The 17,528-nt window shown below is 34.0% G+C and overlaps 1 protein-coding gene across 1 annotated transcript in view; it reads right to left on the bottom strand.

The window, feature by feature from the left end:
* LOC142342916 (chloride channel protein C-like) overlaps positions 1-17,528 on the bottom strand; it is a 200,357-nt gene that overhangs the window by 132,856 nt on the left and 49,973 nt on the right. The window contains exons 2-3 of the mRNA XM_075394591.1: positions 15,654-16,529; positions 1,106-1,268 (exon numbers count right to left, since the gene is read on the bottom strand). Of these exons, the coding sequence (XP_075250706.1) occupies positions 1,106-1,268; positions 15,654-15,927 (437 nt within the window). The 5' untranslated portion in view covers positions 15,928-16,529. The remainder of the gene's footprint in view (positions 1-1,105; positions 1,269-15,653; positions 16,530-17,528) is intronic.

Below are 17,528 nucleotides of genomic sequence, written 5' to 3' on the forward strand. Positions count from 1 at the left end.
TTTAGTTAAGTAATTTAATGATTTTATAATTTTACATAATGTTATATTCTTAACTTTACATTGCCTCTTTTACCATTTGTTTTTTATACTTATGTGTACCAGAGGAAATTAACAATGTTCTTTTTTTTTTAAAAAAAATTAATCTATATAGCACCCACTGCCTTAATATAGCCCACACTATATTCATTACAAATAATATTCAACAAATAAGATGGGTAGAGAAACTGCAAACGAAAAAGCCACAAAAGTTGTTTTCTAGTTTATCTATCAGTAATTTATCTCTTACCAAAGTTGCAAAAACTATTAAGATAAATGAGAGTACCCGAAAAATCAAAATTAGATTGAAAAGATTTAATTCTAATTAAGATATGCTACGAAGCAAAGTACATCAAAACTCTTATTAGCAACACTATGGAACTTTTAGATTTTAAGTCATTATTTCCAGTTTCAGAGCTAAGAAGACCAATCTTTTAGAGTGACGGACCAGAGAAAAAAAAAACTATCCAACGCAAAAAAAAATCTAGATTTTTTTCTTTTTTTTCAAATTTTCCGTTGCGCTTCTCTAACCAAATAAGCACTTTTCGTATCCTGTCTACGTAAATTTAGACATTGATTCAGTAATTTTTCAATCACCGTTCCCCGGGGAAAATTAGCCAAAAATTAAAATTGAAGATTTTAATGAAAATCCTTGTTTTTCTTTAAAAAAATTTTCAAGGTTGAATCTATTTGGCGCTAGAGATGCTCTCAGCTTGGCAATTATCACAATATTTCATTCTAATGCCCTTTTAGGCTAAACTTTTAAAAATTACAATAGCTATTTCTTAGGATAAAACCTTCAGCGGTTAGTTCTGGGTTCATCCAACGATCAAGTTTGGTCTATTTCTGGCTCTTATGAGAAGCTTTTTTGCCAGAGGCACGTGAAATAATAAAAACTGGCAACGTTGCTCAAACCACGACACAAAAATGACTTTTTTGTACAAATCAATCAATATTATGTCTTGAATTGAACTAAGTTATCAGTTTTGATTAATGCACGTGCCCCTGGCTTAGCACTAAAAGCGGGGGGGGGGGGACTAGGTGTCAAGTTTACTCATTAGAAAAGTACCTGGATGGTTGTCCACTGAGCCATTTTTTGTAAGCCTGGCTGTGAGGGGGTAAGTAATCTACAGCCTCGAACTGGCCCAGAATCTCCCTCTCTTGGGCTGTGTACTGGTGGTTGGTTGAGGTACTCTCGAGGTCACGGTTCCTCGCAAACAACTGCTCCTCGTCTGCAAACAGTTGAAAACTGAGTTCAACAATAAATGTTCGAAAAACTCTAGAATTTTTTTTTCAATTATTTCAGAAAGAAGACAAGACCAAAAAATTTTCTCAATCAGACGTTAATTAAACTAGAACTTTTTGTTGACAGACAAATTGAAGAATTGTCATAAAGGCTCTTTCCCATTATAGGCCACCTCGGTATGGAGGGGCTAGAGCCTAAAACAACCCCCAAATACCATATTGATAGAATGATTTCTATCAATATTAGTTTTATACAGAGCTATTATAATCGGAAAACCCTAAATAAGGTATTATACAAAGGTGATCAATAACAAACAATCAATACAAAATGTGATCAATACTGATGAAGTCGAGTGCATCAATATCCTATTATAAAATAACTAGAACAATCCCATGTTTACTCGTGAGATGAATTTATCAAGTTTTCTGAAAATAAAACGTGGCAGTACAAGTCCTTGCAAGACTTTATGTAGTAGCCAGATAAGGATTAGGGACACTAGCGTTAGGGCGTGCATAATTGAGGGGAGATGAGCGGAGTGGCGGTGGGGGCGGGGGGGGGGGACGTCAAACGTGTGGGGTTCAAACTCTTTAGAGTAAGAACCATCCTTTACAACATTATTTTATGCCCCTTCAAAAACAGTTTTGGTTAATCGCATACTTGGCAATTAGTAAGTCGTAAGGCTCAGCCACGTAATAGCCTCCGGACTTCACCAAAGTGTCAGATTAAAATCGGTAAAGCGAGAAATGGAATACACAAAAGATGGTATGAGTAATACAATTGCTACAAACATTGTTTGTGAGCAATTAAAAAGTGATTGGAAGAATTGACAAAAAACGGAACTCAATAAAACATAAATCGCAAAAACAGAAAACTCTGAAGGCTCTTTCGTTATTTGACCCGACAAAACCCCTACTAAATCAGTTTCCACATCCAACTGAAACTGGAATCCTAAATAAAGACCAAAGCATAATTATATGTTCCTATAGCAGCCAACTAGTTTATTATCAAAAGTTAAACAATTTACTGAAAAAACATTCCGGTCTTTAGCTGTTCTAAAACCTAACTATAAAAATTATAACACGCATCACTGCTAGAATTCTTTTTCTATGATTTCGGGGATTTGAAAATCCGAGTTAAATCAAAACCCGTGAATCAAATAATAACAAAATACAAATAATGAAAAAGCAGTACAATAGATATTTCAGGAATAAATTTTGAAAATAAAAAAAATGATTTTAGCTTTCAATGGCAGCAAAAGCGAAAAAACTCCAAAACTGAAACTCCGAAAAAACAGCAAAAACTTCCAGAAACAAAAAACTGAAACAATGAAGCAACAATGAAATTATAAAAAGGTTAAAAGGTTAGAGTTACAAATAAATGAACCATATATGTTGAAATAGATAAAGAGGCCAGCAATTTCTTTAAAAAACTTTACAAAGCGATTGAATTGAATTCAAAAGAGGATTCGTAAAACCACCTAAAAGATCTGATGTTTTAAGAGAACGCCAATCCTGAAAAATGTCAGGCGCTGTAGACAGACTGAAATGGCAGCTCAACATGGCAACTATGCAACTCAATTTAAATAAAAAACAGAAACTAAAAGTACGAGAAAAAATTTTCTCTACTAAAATTTGATTATTAAAACTAATATGGTTTAAAAAATGACACCTTATCACAGCTCACATTTCTTACTTTTTTGTCAATTTCAAAATTCATTATGAATAGCCAAGTAAGAAAATCAGTTATTTGTTGCTCAACTCTGGAAACTAAGTCGGTTCCTCAACAAAAAAAGGTATATATTTTTTCAAAATTAAGAGCTTCTGTTCAAGTGTCTGTCAAGGTAATTACACTTGGGTTCGGAAAATACGACACCACAAATACAGCAATTGTTAGCATTATAGGGCTAACAATTAATGAACCACTGATTTACAGGTATTAATGATAAAAGTATCATACTGAATCACGAAATACGCACACTCAAACACACAAAAAGCACCAAATAAATTGAAAGCAAAATTTTTAATAAGTGTCATACGGCAATGGATACCCTTCATGTATCCATATCCGTATTTTAAACTAATTTATTGTTGTATGTTCCTTTTGAAGGGCGAATGCCATTTTTAGTTCAGTGCTATATACTTCCTCCCATATTTAGCAGTTAAGTCTGTTCATCCCGTCTGTACCGGATATATACTCATTCACGTTGTAAACAAATCAAACTTTGCTTCCTTTCTGTATGATTAAAACCTGAACAAACTTTCTTTCATAATCTGTATTATCATTAACTTTCATTCTCCAATTTGTTGCGCTAACGCTCAGTTCAATTTAATCCTTGCAAAATACCCCTCGTTTTAACTGAGTAGTTCAGTTAGAGTCAATCGCACCGCGATTGCCAAATCTAGAAAGGCTTTAGTTGAAAGTAACAACTAAATCGTCCATTCGCGACGCAAGTGCCTATCTCAGTACTCACAAAGCCATTTGCGATTCAATTGACTATACTCCTTGTGCAAGAGTATAACAATAAGCACCAAATAAATTGACAGCAAAATTGTCGGTACTTTTGAGCTAGTAAAGTTTTAAAGCGTGAATTTTTCAATGAATTCCATTCGATATAGGTCAAAAAAAGTTATCGAGAGTACTGTTCTCCACCAGACAACTCAAACAGCAAATTATGACCACTTTCCGTTATTTAAAGTTGCATGTCGGTTTTTCAAGCCTCTAAAAGATTTGAGCAACACTCGAAGCATAAAATTTTACAATCGCAACTCAAACGCACATAGATGAATAACAAACTGTTTCAACATAAATGCACAAAACATTAAGCAAAAAACAAAAATACAGTAATGAGATTCCAAAAAAGCAAAAAAGCTATTTGAGAGAAATATACCCTAGCGTAGCTACTTTTCTTTAAAACTGTAAGTAATTGAACAAGATCCCTCTTTACTGAGCTAAAGTTATTTATTTGAGACTCTGATGATTTTCGGGAATTGCGTAAATTTAAAATAATCTCCAAAATTAAAGTTACAAATCACGTTTAAGTGCAAAGCCTCACAATCGTCATTTTTTTACATATATTGTCATATTTACATCACCGAAGACAAATAATTCGATTTTTAACCATAACAAAACCAAAAGTTCAGTTAATCAGTCAAGGCAATATCTAGGAAGATCTTAAAGCATAAATGGGCGCCAATTCAGATCGCATTTGTATACAGCACTAATGTGTCCAATCATGCCTGATTTCAGTTTAGAGTTTTTCCAATTATCGAGCTTTGAAGGTCTTCCAGAAACTGCCAAAAACTCCGTATCCTTAAGCTCTGAAAATAAGCGTTCGAATTCTTCTATCGCGTTTTATTATGCGTACCAAAAAATGATAGATTAAAATTGTTACAAACCATGATCTTTTTTATAATTAAATTTTTATTTCATTTGGAGCATTTTTTGATAGTTAACTTTGTAATTTCGCCAAAACTTGTTCGAACTACTTCTCATTGTGAATTTTCGTTGTTCCAAGTTTTTCTCAAATTCAGTTATGAAACTTAAAGCAGATCCAATATCATTTATTAATGGTCACGTTTTTCTAAACAAAACCGAAAATGCTTTTCATTTGTAATGAGAAAAATCTGCGAAAAATACTTTGTGTTTGAATACTTCAATCAAATCTGAAAAAAACTTAGAAAATCAGAACACGGACATGACCAATATAGTCAGTACTGTTCAACGGCTATTTTTCTTTCAAAATAACAAGATATATCAAAACTCATCAACTCATCGCACGTATGCATGTAAACTAATTTATGAAAGCGAAGTCTTTATAGCTCTTTTAACTCATATTGCAGTGTTAAGTTGAGCATAAATGCTTAAAATATAAAATATTTTGAACCTTGAAACTGTCGAAACAATAAAATCGCACAATTATGTCGTATCGTAAATGAACTCACAAGAATTTAATTTTTCCAAAATTATAAAAGATTTTCGGTCAAATCTGTTTGCGATCCGCTTCTCTTTTTTTGACATCACCTCAACCTTGTCTATTGGAAATATGTTTAATGTTTTTATTGTCAAAGGGGTGAAGAGAAAAGAAACTTAAACCTATGCTCAGGTCTTTTGCTAAGGACCAGGCATATATCGTTCAAAACCCGAAATAAGACGAAACCCGAAATGAGTCTTGAAATTTTACTTGAGATATGCATTGGGTGTTAAAAATGACATAATCAGAATTCTGATTCAGTGATCCGAAATTTATGCTCGTACTGTTGACATTCAATCTTGCGGAACACATGCCATGAAAACAATATTGAGGTTGCGGAAATGCGAGATTTGATAGGAATTCTTACTTTTGCTGTTCAACTGCGTTTAAAAACTGCACTAAATCTTAATACCATGTGAACACAGTTGCGTTACTATGGTCAGGATTTGGACATTTAGAGAGCGTATTTAGTGTGAACAATTTGTTTGTCTGGATGTGAGACGGAATAAAGCAAACATATCTGTCACACTAGTGGCTAAATTTCTCAAATTCCCCAAAGCCCCTTCCCCAAATACCCTCTTTTGAACTAGACCAGTGAGACTTAGCACAGCACTGCAGTACTAGCAGCTTATTCCCCGTGTCACCCTGTAATACTCCGCTTCCCACCACTTAATTTGCCCAAAGATACTTCCAACTGCTCATTTGCACGCGTCACCAAGCCGAAAAGCAAACAAACGGATCGCAAAACCGAAAAACAAACAATGTGAATTTGTTAAACTGCTCTTTTATTATTCAGAATAGTGGTCGAATTATATGCGTCAGTATTTCGCATCTTGTCTATAAAAGGCACCAATTCTTAAACAAAATTTAAAGACTTCAACAAATTTCTATATAACCAGCAAAATTGAAAAAAAAATAAAGTCAGAAAACGATTCAACGATTCCTTAAAGAAAAGAAACCTAAAAATAAAATATATTTGTTCTGATTTTTGTACTGATTTTCACTCAGCCGTGTAGTCACGGTGCAATTAATACGTAATTTCTTTCGAACAACAGATTTTTCTTCAAGAAAGATTTCATGAGATTTGTGAAGGCAACAAAGCTCGTAATCCACAGAAAAATTACCGAATTTTGCAAATCAATCAATCGATAGCTTCCAGCAGCTTCCAAAAGCATCTTAGCAAGCTAAGTTTCAAATTTAATTTCAGAATTGGCCTTCTTTGAACCAACTCCCTCCCAGGAAAGTAATTAAGCAGCACATTTTGTGAAAAGTATGTTTTCGTCTATTTGAACAATCTAGTGGCATTAGGTGGTGAGCCTGTGCTAAATAACAGACGCTCCTTGTAAATCTGATGAAACGTCTTTAAAACTCCTGCTAATCAAAACAGAGCCCCTGAGTAAGGAATAACAACGCTTAACCTCACAGTAAATAATATACACCACCGCTTTCTATCTCTTTCTTTCTCTCTCTCTCTCTCTCTCACTACCATTTTGACACAAGTGACGCAAGTTCAACAGCTGACCTTGAATTCATTCGAAACGTCACTCGGAATTTGTCCGTCGTTGAAGGTTTAAAATTATGTTATTTTAGCAACTTTGATTGATAATCACAAATCTTCTGTCGGCATTTGCGAAATTCAATATCAGAAGCTCAAAGAACGCTGGTCATATAAGATCAGCGGGCACCTGAGAAACTTACGTCATATCAAGTGAATGAGAGTTTGATATAATGAAAAGCGCTGATCGTTTCCATAGCTTTTGAAGTAGCTAAATTTGCAAGTCGATAAACTGTGTTAACGAATTCGCCGAATTATTCACTATTGGTCAAAGTGTTAGGAGAAAGGGGTGGTTGGGCGGGGGTGGTGGTGGTGGTGGTGGTGATGGTGGTGAGGGGGGGGTTCCATTTGCATAATTTTGTGATCCTAGATCTTACTTGCTGAGCCTTAAAAATCGACGCATATCGTGTTAAAATCATAGAACAAGACGGTTTTTATTATTCCGCAAGAGACGTATTTACATATTCAATTTGAAATATTAAAGTTTTTTCAAGCATCGGTAGTCCTTTACATTTTCTCATAAAAATTAAGGCAGATCTAATATCAATGTTTAGTCGTCGCGGATTATAACAAAACAAAAAAGAATTTTAATTTGTATTGACAAAAAAATTTATTTTTCAAAAAAACTTTGTGGTCGAAAATCTCGGTCAAATCTGAATAAAAACTTAGAAAATCCAAACACGAACATGACCGATATGGTCGCTACTGTTCCACGACCATTTTTATGAAAACAACTAGCTGTGTCAAAAACTCGTCTTTAAAACTCCTGCTAATCAAAACAGAGCCCCTGAGTAAGGAATAACAACGCTTAGCCTCAAAGTAAACAATATACACCATCGCTTTCTATCTCTTTCTCCCTCACTACCATTTTGACACAAGTCACGCAATTTCAACAGCTGACCCTGAATTCATTCGAAACGTCACTCGGAATTTTTCCGTCGTTGAAGGTTTAAAAAAAAGTTATTTTTGCAACTTTGATTGATAATCACAAATCTTTAATCGGTATCTACGAATTTCAATATCAGAAGCTCAAAAAAACGCTGGTCATATAAGATCAGCGGGCACCTCAGAAACTTACGTCACATCAAATGAACGAGAGTTTAATATAATGCAAAGCGCTGATCATTTCCATGGCTTTTGAAGAAGCTAAACTCGCAAGTGGTGGATAAGCTGTAATAAAGAATTCGCCGAATTATTCACTATTTTGTTGGTCAAAGTGTTAGGAGAAAGGGGTAGTTGGCGGGGGTAGCGGTGGTGGTGGTCGTGGTGGTGGCGGTGATGATGGTGGTGGTGGTGGTGGTGGTGTGGGTGGTGGTGGTGGTGGTGGTGGTGGTGGTGGTGGTGGTGGTGGTGGTGGTGGTGGTGGTGGTGGTGGTGGTGGTGGTGGTGGTGGTGGTGGTGGTGGTGGTGGTGGTGGTGGAGGGGCAGTTCCATTAACATAACTTTGTGATGCTAGATCCTACTAGCTGAGCCTTAAAAATCGACGCATATCTTGTTAAAATCTTAGAACAAGACGCTTTTTATTTTTCTGCAAGAGATGTATTTACAAATTTATTTTGAAATATTGAAGTTTTTTCAAGCGTCGGTATTCCTTTACATTTTTTCATAAAAATTAAAGGAGATCTAATATCAATGTTTAGTCGTCGCGGGTTGTAGCAAAACCAAAAATGATTTTACTTTGGAATGAGAAAAAAAATGTTTTTCAAAAACACTCTGTGGTTGAATATCTCAATCATATCTAAATAAAAACTTAGAAAATCTGAACACGGATATGACCGATATGGCCACTACTGTTCCACAACCATTTTTTGTCGAAAAGTTAGCTGTATCAAAAACTTGTCTTTAAAACTCCTGCTAATTAAAACAGGGCCCCTGAGTAGGGAATAACAAAGCTTAACTTCACAGTAAATAATATAAACCACCCCTTTCTATCTCTTCTTTTCTCTCTCTCTCTCTCTCTCTCTCTATCACTAGCTTTTTGACACACGTGACGCAAGTTCAACGGCTGACATTGAGTTCATACGAAACTTCACTCGGATCCTGTTGAAGGTCTAAAAGTGGTGTTTTTAGCCACTTTGATTGATAATCAAAAATCTCATGCCGGCATTTGCGCAATTTAGTAACAAAATCTCAAAGAATGCTGATCGTATCGGATCAGTAGGCAACTGAGAAACTTACTTCACTTTATCAAATGAATGAGAAATTCATATAATGCAAAGCGCAGATCATTACAATAGCTTTTGAAGTAGCTAACTCCGCAAGTCGATAAGCTGTGTTAACGAATTATTCACTGTTTAACAAATTATTCACTGTTTTGTTGGTCAAAGTGTAAGGAGAAAGGGTGGTTGGGCTGAGTGGAGATTGGGGGGGGGGGGGGGGTTCCATCTACTTAGCTTTGTGATGCTAGATCTTACTTGCTGAGTCTTAAAAATCTACTCATATATTGTCAAGATCATAGAACCAGAGGGTTTTTATAGTTCTGCAATAGACATATTTACATATTTATTTTGAAATATTGACAAATTTTTTCAGGAATCGTTAGTCCTTTACATTTTCATCTATCCTATCTTTCAAATGCTACTAATCGCCAAAGGTTTCCATTCAGAGTATTTCAGAACAACGTGGTTAACTCAATATTAGCTTCGTTTTTGAAAATAAAAAATAGTTGTGGAAATTTATTCAAGTTTTCTTTAATTTGCATTAGCTTTTATCTTTTTGAAAAATCGAGCTTCAACTCGTGAGACTGCATGATTACCTGAATACAAAAGATTTAAGAAACAATTTTGTAAACAGCTTTATAGTTCAATTGAGTCACTCAATACGCCTCTTAAACTGACCACTCAATAATTTATTGAATATAAAAACTTTCAAGTTCTGGATACAGCTGCTGTAAATCTCAGTTCTGTTGCTTTTTGAACAACCACTAAACTAAACTTTGTATCAATTGAACAAAACCATTTGAAACCACTGGCGATGATTTTCGATAGAAGCCTCATTAAAACTCAATTGATAGTTTTGATAAACAAACATCGATATTAGAATGACTTAACGCTTCACAGATTTCAAAGCTGAACAAAAAATTCATTCACGTTGTAAATTTAATATGGTTAACTCTTGAAATTTGAAGTAATTAAACACGAAAGCTCGAAAGTGCGTAAAACAATTTGACCACTGCAAATTATTCTATTTGCATCGAAGTCCAAATGTACTCAAATGTCAACACAATCACTTCAGAACCACATTTTAAAAAAACTTTAAAACTAAAAAAAAGTTTAGACCATATTTTCGTTTGTGTTCAATAAAAAACTAAAACTATAGGTTTACGTTGCATGCATTAAGCATGTTTAGGTCTGAAGTGAAGCGCATGAAAAATGTCAAGGCATTACTAATAAACAGTCGCAGATCAAATATTGCTTGCATGAAAAATTTGCTTTTAATTAAGTTAAAAATTTTGCAGAAATTTTTTGGTTTGGTATAAATAAAAAATAATGTATAGAAACATTCATATCATCACAAGAATATTTTGGAAACCACTGGCAAAAAACCGGAATTAGGGAGCGGTAATCTTCAAAATTTTTTTACAATATTTTCGACAAAATCTAACTCCAGAACAACCGATTGAAATATTTCTTCTGATAAACATTTCTCTGTATCAATGCCTAATTAGACGAAGCATGATAAACAAAAAAGTAAAAACGATACCAGAAAGAACAAGGAAGCTCGGTACTGTGCGTTCGCAAATAATGCTCCGACACCACTCATCCACAATTTTGATTCAATTGTCTTCCAAATGAGGCAGATATTGAACATTTTTTTTCAAAATTATTCATTTTTTTTAAGAAAATAAGTGGTTTACAAATTAAAAATCGCTGTAAACTCAGACCATTAAACGAAGTGAATAATGCCATTTTAATCGTTAAAACTATAATCTAATCAATGAGAACATTAGAGAGCTTCAATTACTCACACTTTTAACGCCATTATTGAGATATGCGACCTGTCGTTGCTCTAATAGAGTGAGAAAAAATGAGCCTCAATTTTGGAAATATGTTGAAAAAAAAAACAAAAAAAAGAAACTCAAAACAACAAAAAAATTGTTTCTTAATACAAACAATATAATATACCAAAACAAAAAGCTGTCAACTAAAAACCTGTAATCGATCATTTTGTAGCTCCATATAATACCAAGGGAATCTGTTATAAGTTAGACTAATTCATAAAGTTTGAAACAAACATCAAAAAAAGAACTCAGATTTTCAAAAACAAATTTACGCAAACAATGTTGAAGACGACAAATTCATGAGCTTTGAACTGAATGTATACAAAACAATCAGTGGAACTCAACTGTCCGTAAATGGGATCTAGTGATAACTGAGCAAAAATTTGTGGTATTATAATTTTTCGGTAAATTACCACAAAAAACAAAAGAAGGCAAAGAATTTTTCAAATATAGCGCCGTAATCAAAAACATTTTTTTGTATAAACCCAAGATTAGACTATAACTAGCCTAAAAAGCATTGTGTTTGGTGTTTCACTATAATCGGTTCATGAACTTCAGTTGCTTTGCAAGACTCTTCCAATACTTTTGCTAAGGTTCATAGCAGCTAGGTTAAGTGAATTTTGATTGTTCAAGAGTTAGAAAGATGTGGCATGATCCCTTTACAGCGGCTTTAATGATAAAAATCACTTTTACAACAGCAGTTCCAATGTGATAGCAAAACATATGGCATAAGTGTGCGCCAGGGGTTTACCAAAATTCATTTAGTGTATTCCCGAATCAATCAACCTTTGGAAGAAAATATAGCACTTCTAAAGGTCGGGATAAGATTTCAACTCAATTTAATTAGCTATTCGTTTCTCGTTACACTCATTAATCAACATAATCAACTTGGTAGCCTGTGTCTTTGGCTAAAAATTAGTTTGCGTTTAGAGGCTGTCACAGGTTAACAGCTAATTCGTTGTCTCTAATTAGAAAGCCTCATTCTCATTTCCTCTCAAAAACTATTTCATGGCTAAAATATCAGCAGTTGTGATTTGAGCTGATTTGTTGGTAGTATTCTTGGAATTTTACAAATAACGGGTTCTAAAAAGCGAATATGATTAGTGCAACAATTCAACCCGCAAGACATTCAAGAAAATAGAAAAAATCTACCGCGTTAACAAAAGTACTCACGAGCCTGTTCATTTTTCAACAAAAGTAAACGAAAAGTACTGAACGGATTAACAATTTTGAAAACACAAAAGTTTCACTATTTTACAGAAACGGTTTTTCCTCTCCAATTGAACTAGTATACCTCAAACTACTTTTTCCTAATCATTGAGTGATTGCATGTCAAATGACAAGTCTTAATGCAAATCACAAAAGCAGAACAAGAAACAGCTTTACTTCCGTAAATTTATGTCATAAAATAATTTTCGGAATGTTTCAAAATCATCAATTAAGATTTCCAAATAGATATAAAGAGATATTTTGCCAAAATTTTTAAAATTTTGTCAAAATTAAATTTTTAAGGGCTGTCAGTCATCAGGTTAATCGAGAGCTAAAAAGCGTAGCCCACTAACTTAAAACAAGGTGTCAAACAAAGATGACAAATTATTTAAATGACTTCCGATAATGGTTAATGTAGATCTCGTCAAAACAACAGATATCTTATCGCTGTGGTCTAAGGAATGGGCAAAAAGAAATCAATTCAATTTTAGTTTTTAATTTGAAGAGAATATACAAATTTCGATAGTATTTATGCTTGTAATCAATGCAAAAATTTGAACAATCAGTGAAAAGAAAAATAGAAGCTTAAAATATCAAGAAAAGTGGTCGGCGTCCGCTGTGACTTTTGTCCGAAAATTTCCAACCAACCAACAAACCATTTTTTCATAGGGTATGAGAAGATGGGAAACGTGACTGTCAATTTGATAAAATTGTAGAATTGAAAAACGTCTTTTAGTTTACAACCACCGTAAAGTAAAATATTTCACTACGTTCACTTAAGCAACAAAACTTCCAAAATCGCTTGGAAAAGAATCTTTGCATTCAAACTGTTACGATTTAATTGGCCGAATCAGAATAAAGAACTAAAACGTTTGTTACTAATTTCGAAATGTTCTAACTGAATGTTCCTTTTTGAGATTAGCGCCTTCGAAAATTTTAAGTTTCAACTCAGAGAACAGTTGTTTCACTCCAGACAAACTGATAGAATAGAATCAATTTAGCCTCAACAATTTTCTCTTCACGGTTGGAGTTTTAAGATCGTTAGAATGTAAGAAGGAAACTGAACTTTGTAAAAAGAAATTAGTCCAATCCAACCCAAAACAAAATAAACGCTCATCCACTTATCTACATATGTTTCATGCAATGAGTGATACCCTAACACCTCAATCGTAAGCGGGAGGTGATGTTGAAACTAATTTTCAATCAAAAACACTTTTACTCATAAGTGGGCATGAACTAACTTTTTCATTCAGTTGTACTAATTAACTGACTAGTATTCTTAAAACTACCAGATATAATCGAAAATTTCTTCAACATCAAAACTAGAATCATATTTAGAAAACGTTTCTTTTGACTAAAAAAGTTATAATTTTGAAATAAAAATATGTTCATAATTAAAGTTTTACATACATTTATCGCACTTTCGCAGATCAACGTTCGTTTTCTATTATCCCCTCTTTCTAGAAATTTAAAAATGAGCTCCTTAATGGAAGAACTTTATCTCTCAGCTAAAAAAACATCGGGCAAATACGACGTAACGAAAAAAAACCATAAAATTATCAACACCCAAATCAATTTAGAGGGCTGGACCAAATTTAACCACAAACCGATGTTAGCTTGAAATATATGATATTTACAGACAAAATCTTTGTTTACTTTGTTTACGAAGAAAATCTGAGTAATAATTTACTTAAGAGTGACAGGGAAACTAAAAAATTAAACTAACAAATCAGTCAAAACAATTAAAGATTACACAGGTTTTCTAATAAAAAATACGAAAAAAGTATCAGCTTAAACCATTTGAAAAATAAGTATCTCAGCCAAAAATGTTTTACATGATTAAAACTAAAAAAAACTTGTGAGTACGTCCTTATTGCACCTGTTTCCATTCTGAGAGAAAACGAAACAGCTCATTTAAACAACCTAGCAACATCAAATTTAATTAACCCATTGATACTCTAAAAATCGCAAATGATTCTACCCTAGGAATTATTTTTAACAAGCGCAAAAAATTTTTAGCATTGACTTTTCAATTTATCAAGCGAAAAAGTGCAAACGTTTGTGAAATTCTCGTACAATTGACAAGTTTTATTAAAATAGGACTAAAAATAAGACTTGAGTACCCGGACCCTAGTCCCATAGCATTTCAGTACTGAAACATTGCATTACATTTGTATATCGTCGGCCCAGTACTGTATCAGTGTATCCTAAGAGTATATTGCTACCTAATTATGTGCAGTCTGATCGCATAGATACTTTTCTTCTGAAAATCGGCTGAGCATCCTTGGTTTCCAGTAGAAGAAGATTGGTTAATTCAATCCTTGGTTTCGATTCAAATGATGTTTATAGGAAAATTATATAAAAATATGAAAATTTCCAAAAAGATAAACTGAAGATGACGAAAGCAGTTAAAATGTTGCCAAACATCTTAACATTAGAAAAACGCCAAAACCAGTAAATTTACAGCAAGTGCCTGGAAACTGCCAAATTGTCAAGAAGTTTTGGACCGATTGTGCAGATCTTTATGGTTTTTATTTCAGATTGTAATAGCCGGATGAGAAGCTGAGGCGGCTTTTATTAACCAAAATATCATTACGAGCACTTGTAATTACTGCAGATTCGTGGCAGGCAATAAAATGGCAGTATTAAGTTCACTGGCAATAGTAAAACTGGTAATTTGCGATAGTGAAACGGGCAAATAGGACAAATGGCAAATAAATATGACTACTGATGATTATGATGATGCTGATGAAGATGATATTCGTGTTTATTGTTTATTTGTCTCTCTATTCATTCATTCATTCATTTTATTATTGCTTTTATTCATCCATTTTAACATTCTTTTTTTTTAAATTCATTATTGTCTCTATCATTTTTAAAGAGAATTTTTGACTGACAGGGCATAAGGTTTCCAGAATTAGTTTTGAAACTGGCCGAAGAGATTTCAGAAATCTATTTTTTTGTTCACTGATTTTTTCTCTTTACAGTGTTAAAAATGGCATGATCAGACTATGACCATAGTAAAAATCCAGAATTAAAAGTTCATGGTTCAGCGCTTAGTTGCTCTGGGACCATGCCCCGGGTAGCAGCTAATTGTTAAAATACAAATCAATCTTTGGAGCTGAATTATTATAACAGCGACCTCGGGCGGGCGAACTGCTGTCAAGCGACTGGTGAGCGGTTGGCTTCATCAATAGCTGCCGTTTAAGGGGGCTAGCTTGAGCTCAATTGAAAAGGTGTGGGGAGAGCATGGGTGTGAGGTTGGTGAGCACGGCGAGAAAGTAAAAGAAGACAAAAAAATGAAAAAAAGAAAGACATCAGCAACAAGATAACTGATCCAAATTTTGTTTGAGTGCAATTAGCCATGAAATAAGAAGACGCGAATTGCTTTTGTGATTACAATAGCAACGTAAGTACAGAAAGGCGAGGACAAACTTTTTTCTTGAGTTTAATCGTCATAATCGATTGTTTTGTATTAATATGATTTGCTATGTGTTATTACCTTATGAAAGTGGGGAGAACAGTGGCCATTTTTGACTGCAAATGGATATGCTTTGTGCTTTGCCTGTCATTCGGAAATTTACCTCATAATTTAATTTTTTTCTAGAAACAATATATAAATGAACCAGTTTCATACCTGATACATAAACATCCTCCTGATTAGAAGAATTCTCATCTTCATCATCAGAACTGAAGTGGTGATGATCCAGCACAGTTGCTGACAACATGTCATTCTGAGAAGAAGCAGTAGTCGCACCCAGGGTATTCGATGACCTCCGCCTTGGACCCCCCGAGGTCTTGTATTTGACGCCAAGAACTGCCGCTAGGCTGCCTCGTCGAGATGTGTTTCGGCTAGCAGCACTGATCACAGAAATGTCTGCCGCGTTGGCGGTGACGTTGGGCGCGGCCATTTTTTTCTCGAACAGATGCTCAGGATCTAGAAATTGCGTAATGCAAAAAAATCGGAGATTTTTTGAGACAAAAGGACGACTAAATGTAACAAGTACCGAAAACAATACTAGAAAACCTATTTCTTAGCACAGAATAGTTCCAAGAAAAATTAATATTTACAGAAAAATCAAGAAATTGCAGTGAAAATTTTTAACTTGAACTAAAATAAACTAGATTATTAAAATGAATTTATTGTAAAATAATGTGAGGTAAATTTGTTCAATTTTGGTATTTTATTGTATGGGTTTTTCAATTGTGGTCGAGGCAAGAATAAGTGAGGGAACTTTTTATGGAGTAATGCGAATTTCTCGAAGGATGCCGGAAATAATTTGTCTCTAAGATGTAAGGAAACGGAAAGAGAACTCGGAGTAGTGTAACTGTTTGGAGGTCATAATCGTCGCAAATTTGTCCGAGTTGTGTTCAATGAGCTTTGATTGGGCCATAAACTGAAGGACGGAAGCCTTACTGTCCGAAAACATACTGCTGTGCTTTGAAGATCACAAGGTCAAATGACGTCACTTGTTTGTATGAACTATGAGGATCTGATTTGCTGTTTTATTACCTGAAAATAAAAAAATGATCGAAAACAGTTGGACCAGCAATTTTGGTATTCACCCTAGTGATGAAAAAATTTAAAATCTTGCAAGAATCTTGCAAGAAATCTTGCAAGAGAATGCATAGTTCTTCCATTTTTCTTGCAAGATTCTTGCAAGATTTGTATCCGCTCATCACTAGGGCATAATAATTTTGAACTTTTTTTTGCGGAATCATTTTAGATTCATGCGTTAAGATCATGCCTTGCAAACCTTGCAAACCATCATGTTTAGAAATAAAAACTGCATTTAAGTAGGACAGGGAAAGCACGGTTTTAACGATTACTTTAGCGATATCAGTTTTGGATGAGTACTGTATCAGAATTCTGGTCAAATAAGTTTAAAGACGTGGCAAGTCTCGAATTAAGAATTAACTGAAAACTGACGAATCCTGTCGAGACCTCACAACAATTAGCAGGTCTTAACAATTTCACTGGAGAAGTTCAATTGAAATTGGAGAAGCTCTGACCATTCTTCTGATATTATGCATTATTATAAGTTCGCAAATCAGTGGTTGGATTGGCGAGGTTATGCGCAACCGAACGGCATTCAAAAAATAAAAATTAAAATTTCCAAAATTGCGAATAAGCAGAGATTGCTATTTTAACTCGTGTAATGTCCATTAAAAAGCACGATCCTGTTTTTATTCTAAGTATGGAATGTTTGGACGTGAAAACTTTTTAAAAATAATTCACGCGTGCAAATCTTTGTTTACTTTTTTAGTTTTGTTTTTTTATACCTCATCCGATGAAACTTGTAGCGCAAAACATTAAGAACATAAAATACGACAACCAAGTTCAGGAGAAGAGATTTTTTTCTCTTGGTAGTGAATACATCTAGGAATTGATTGTCTTTTTATTTCGCATCGTTATGAAATATCAAGATACCATGAACGTACAAAATATGTCAATATTTATATTTGACAAACTAAGATATAATAGCTGATGGTCATCAAACGTTCATATGAG

This window comes from Convolutriloba macropyga, chromosome 7 (genome assembly GCF_964194025.1).
Source record: "Convolutriloba macropyga chromosome 7, txConMacr16.3, whole genome shotgun sequence".
NCBI classification, from domain to species: Eukaryota; Metazoa; Xenacoelomorpha; order Acoela; family Convolutidae; genus Convolutriloba; species Convolutriloba macropyga.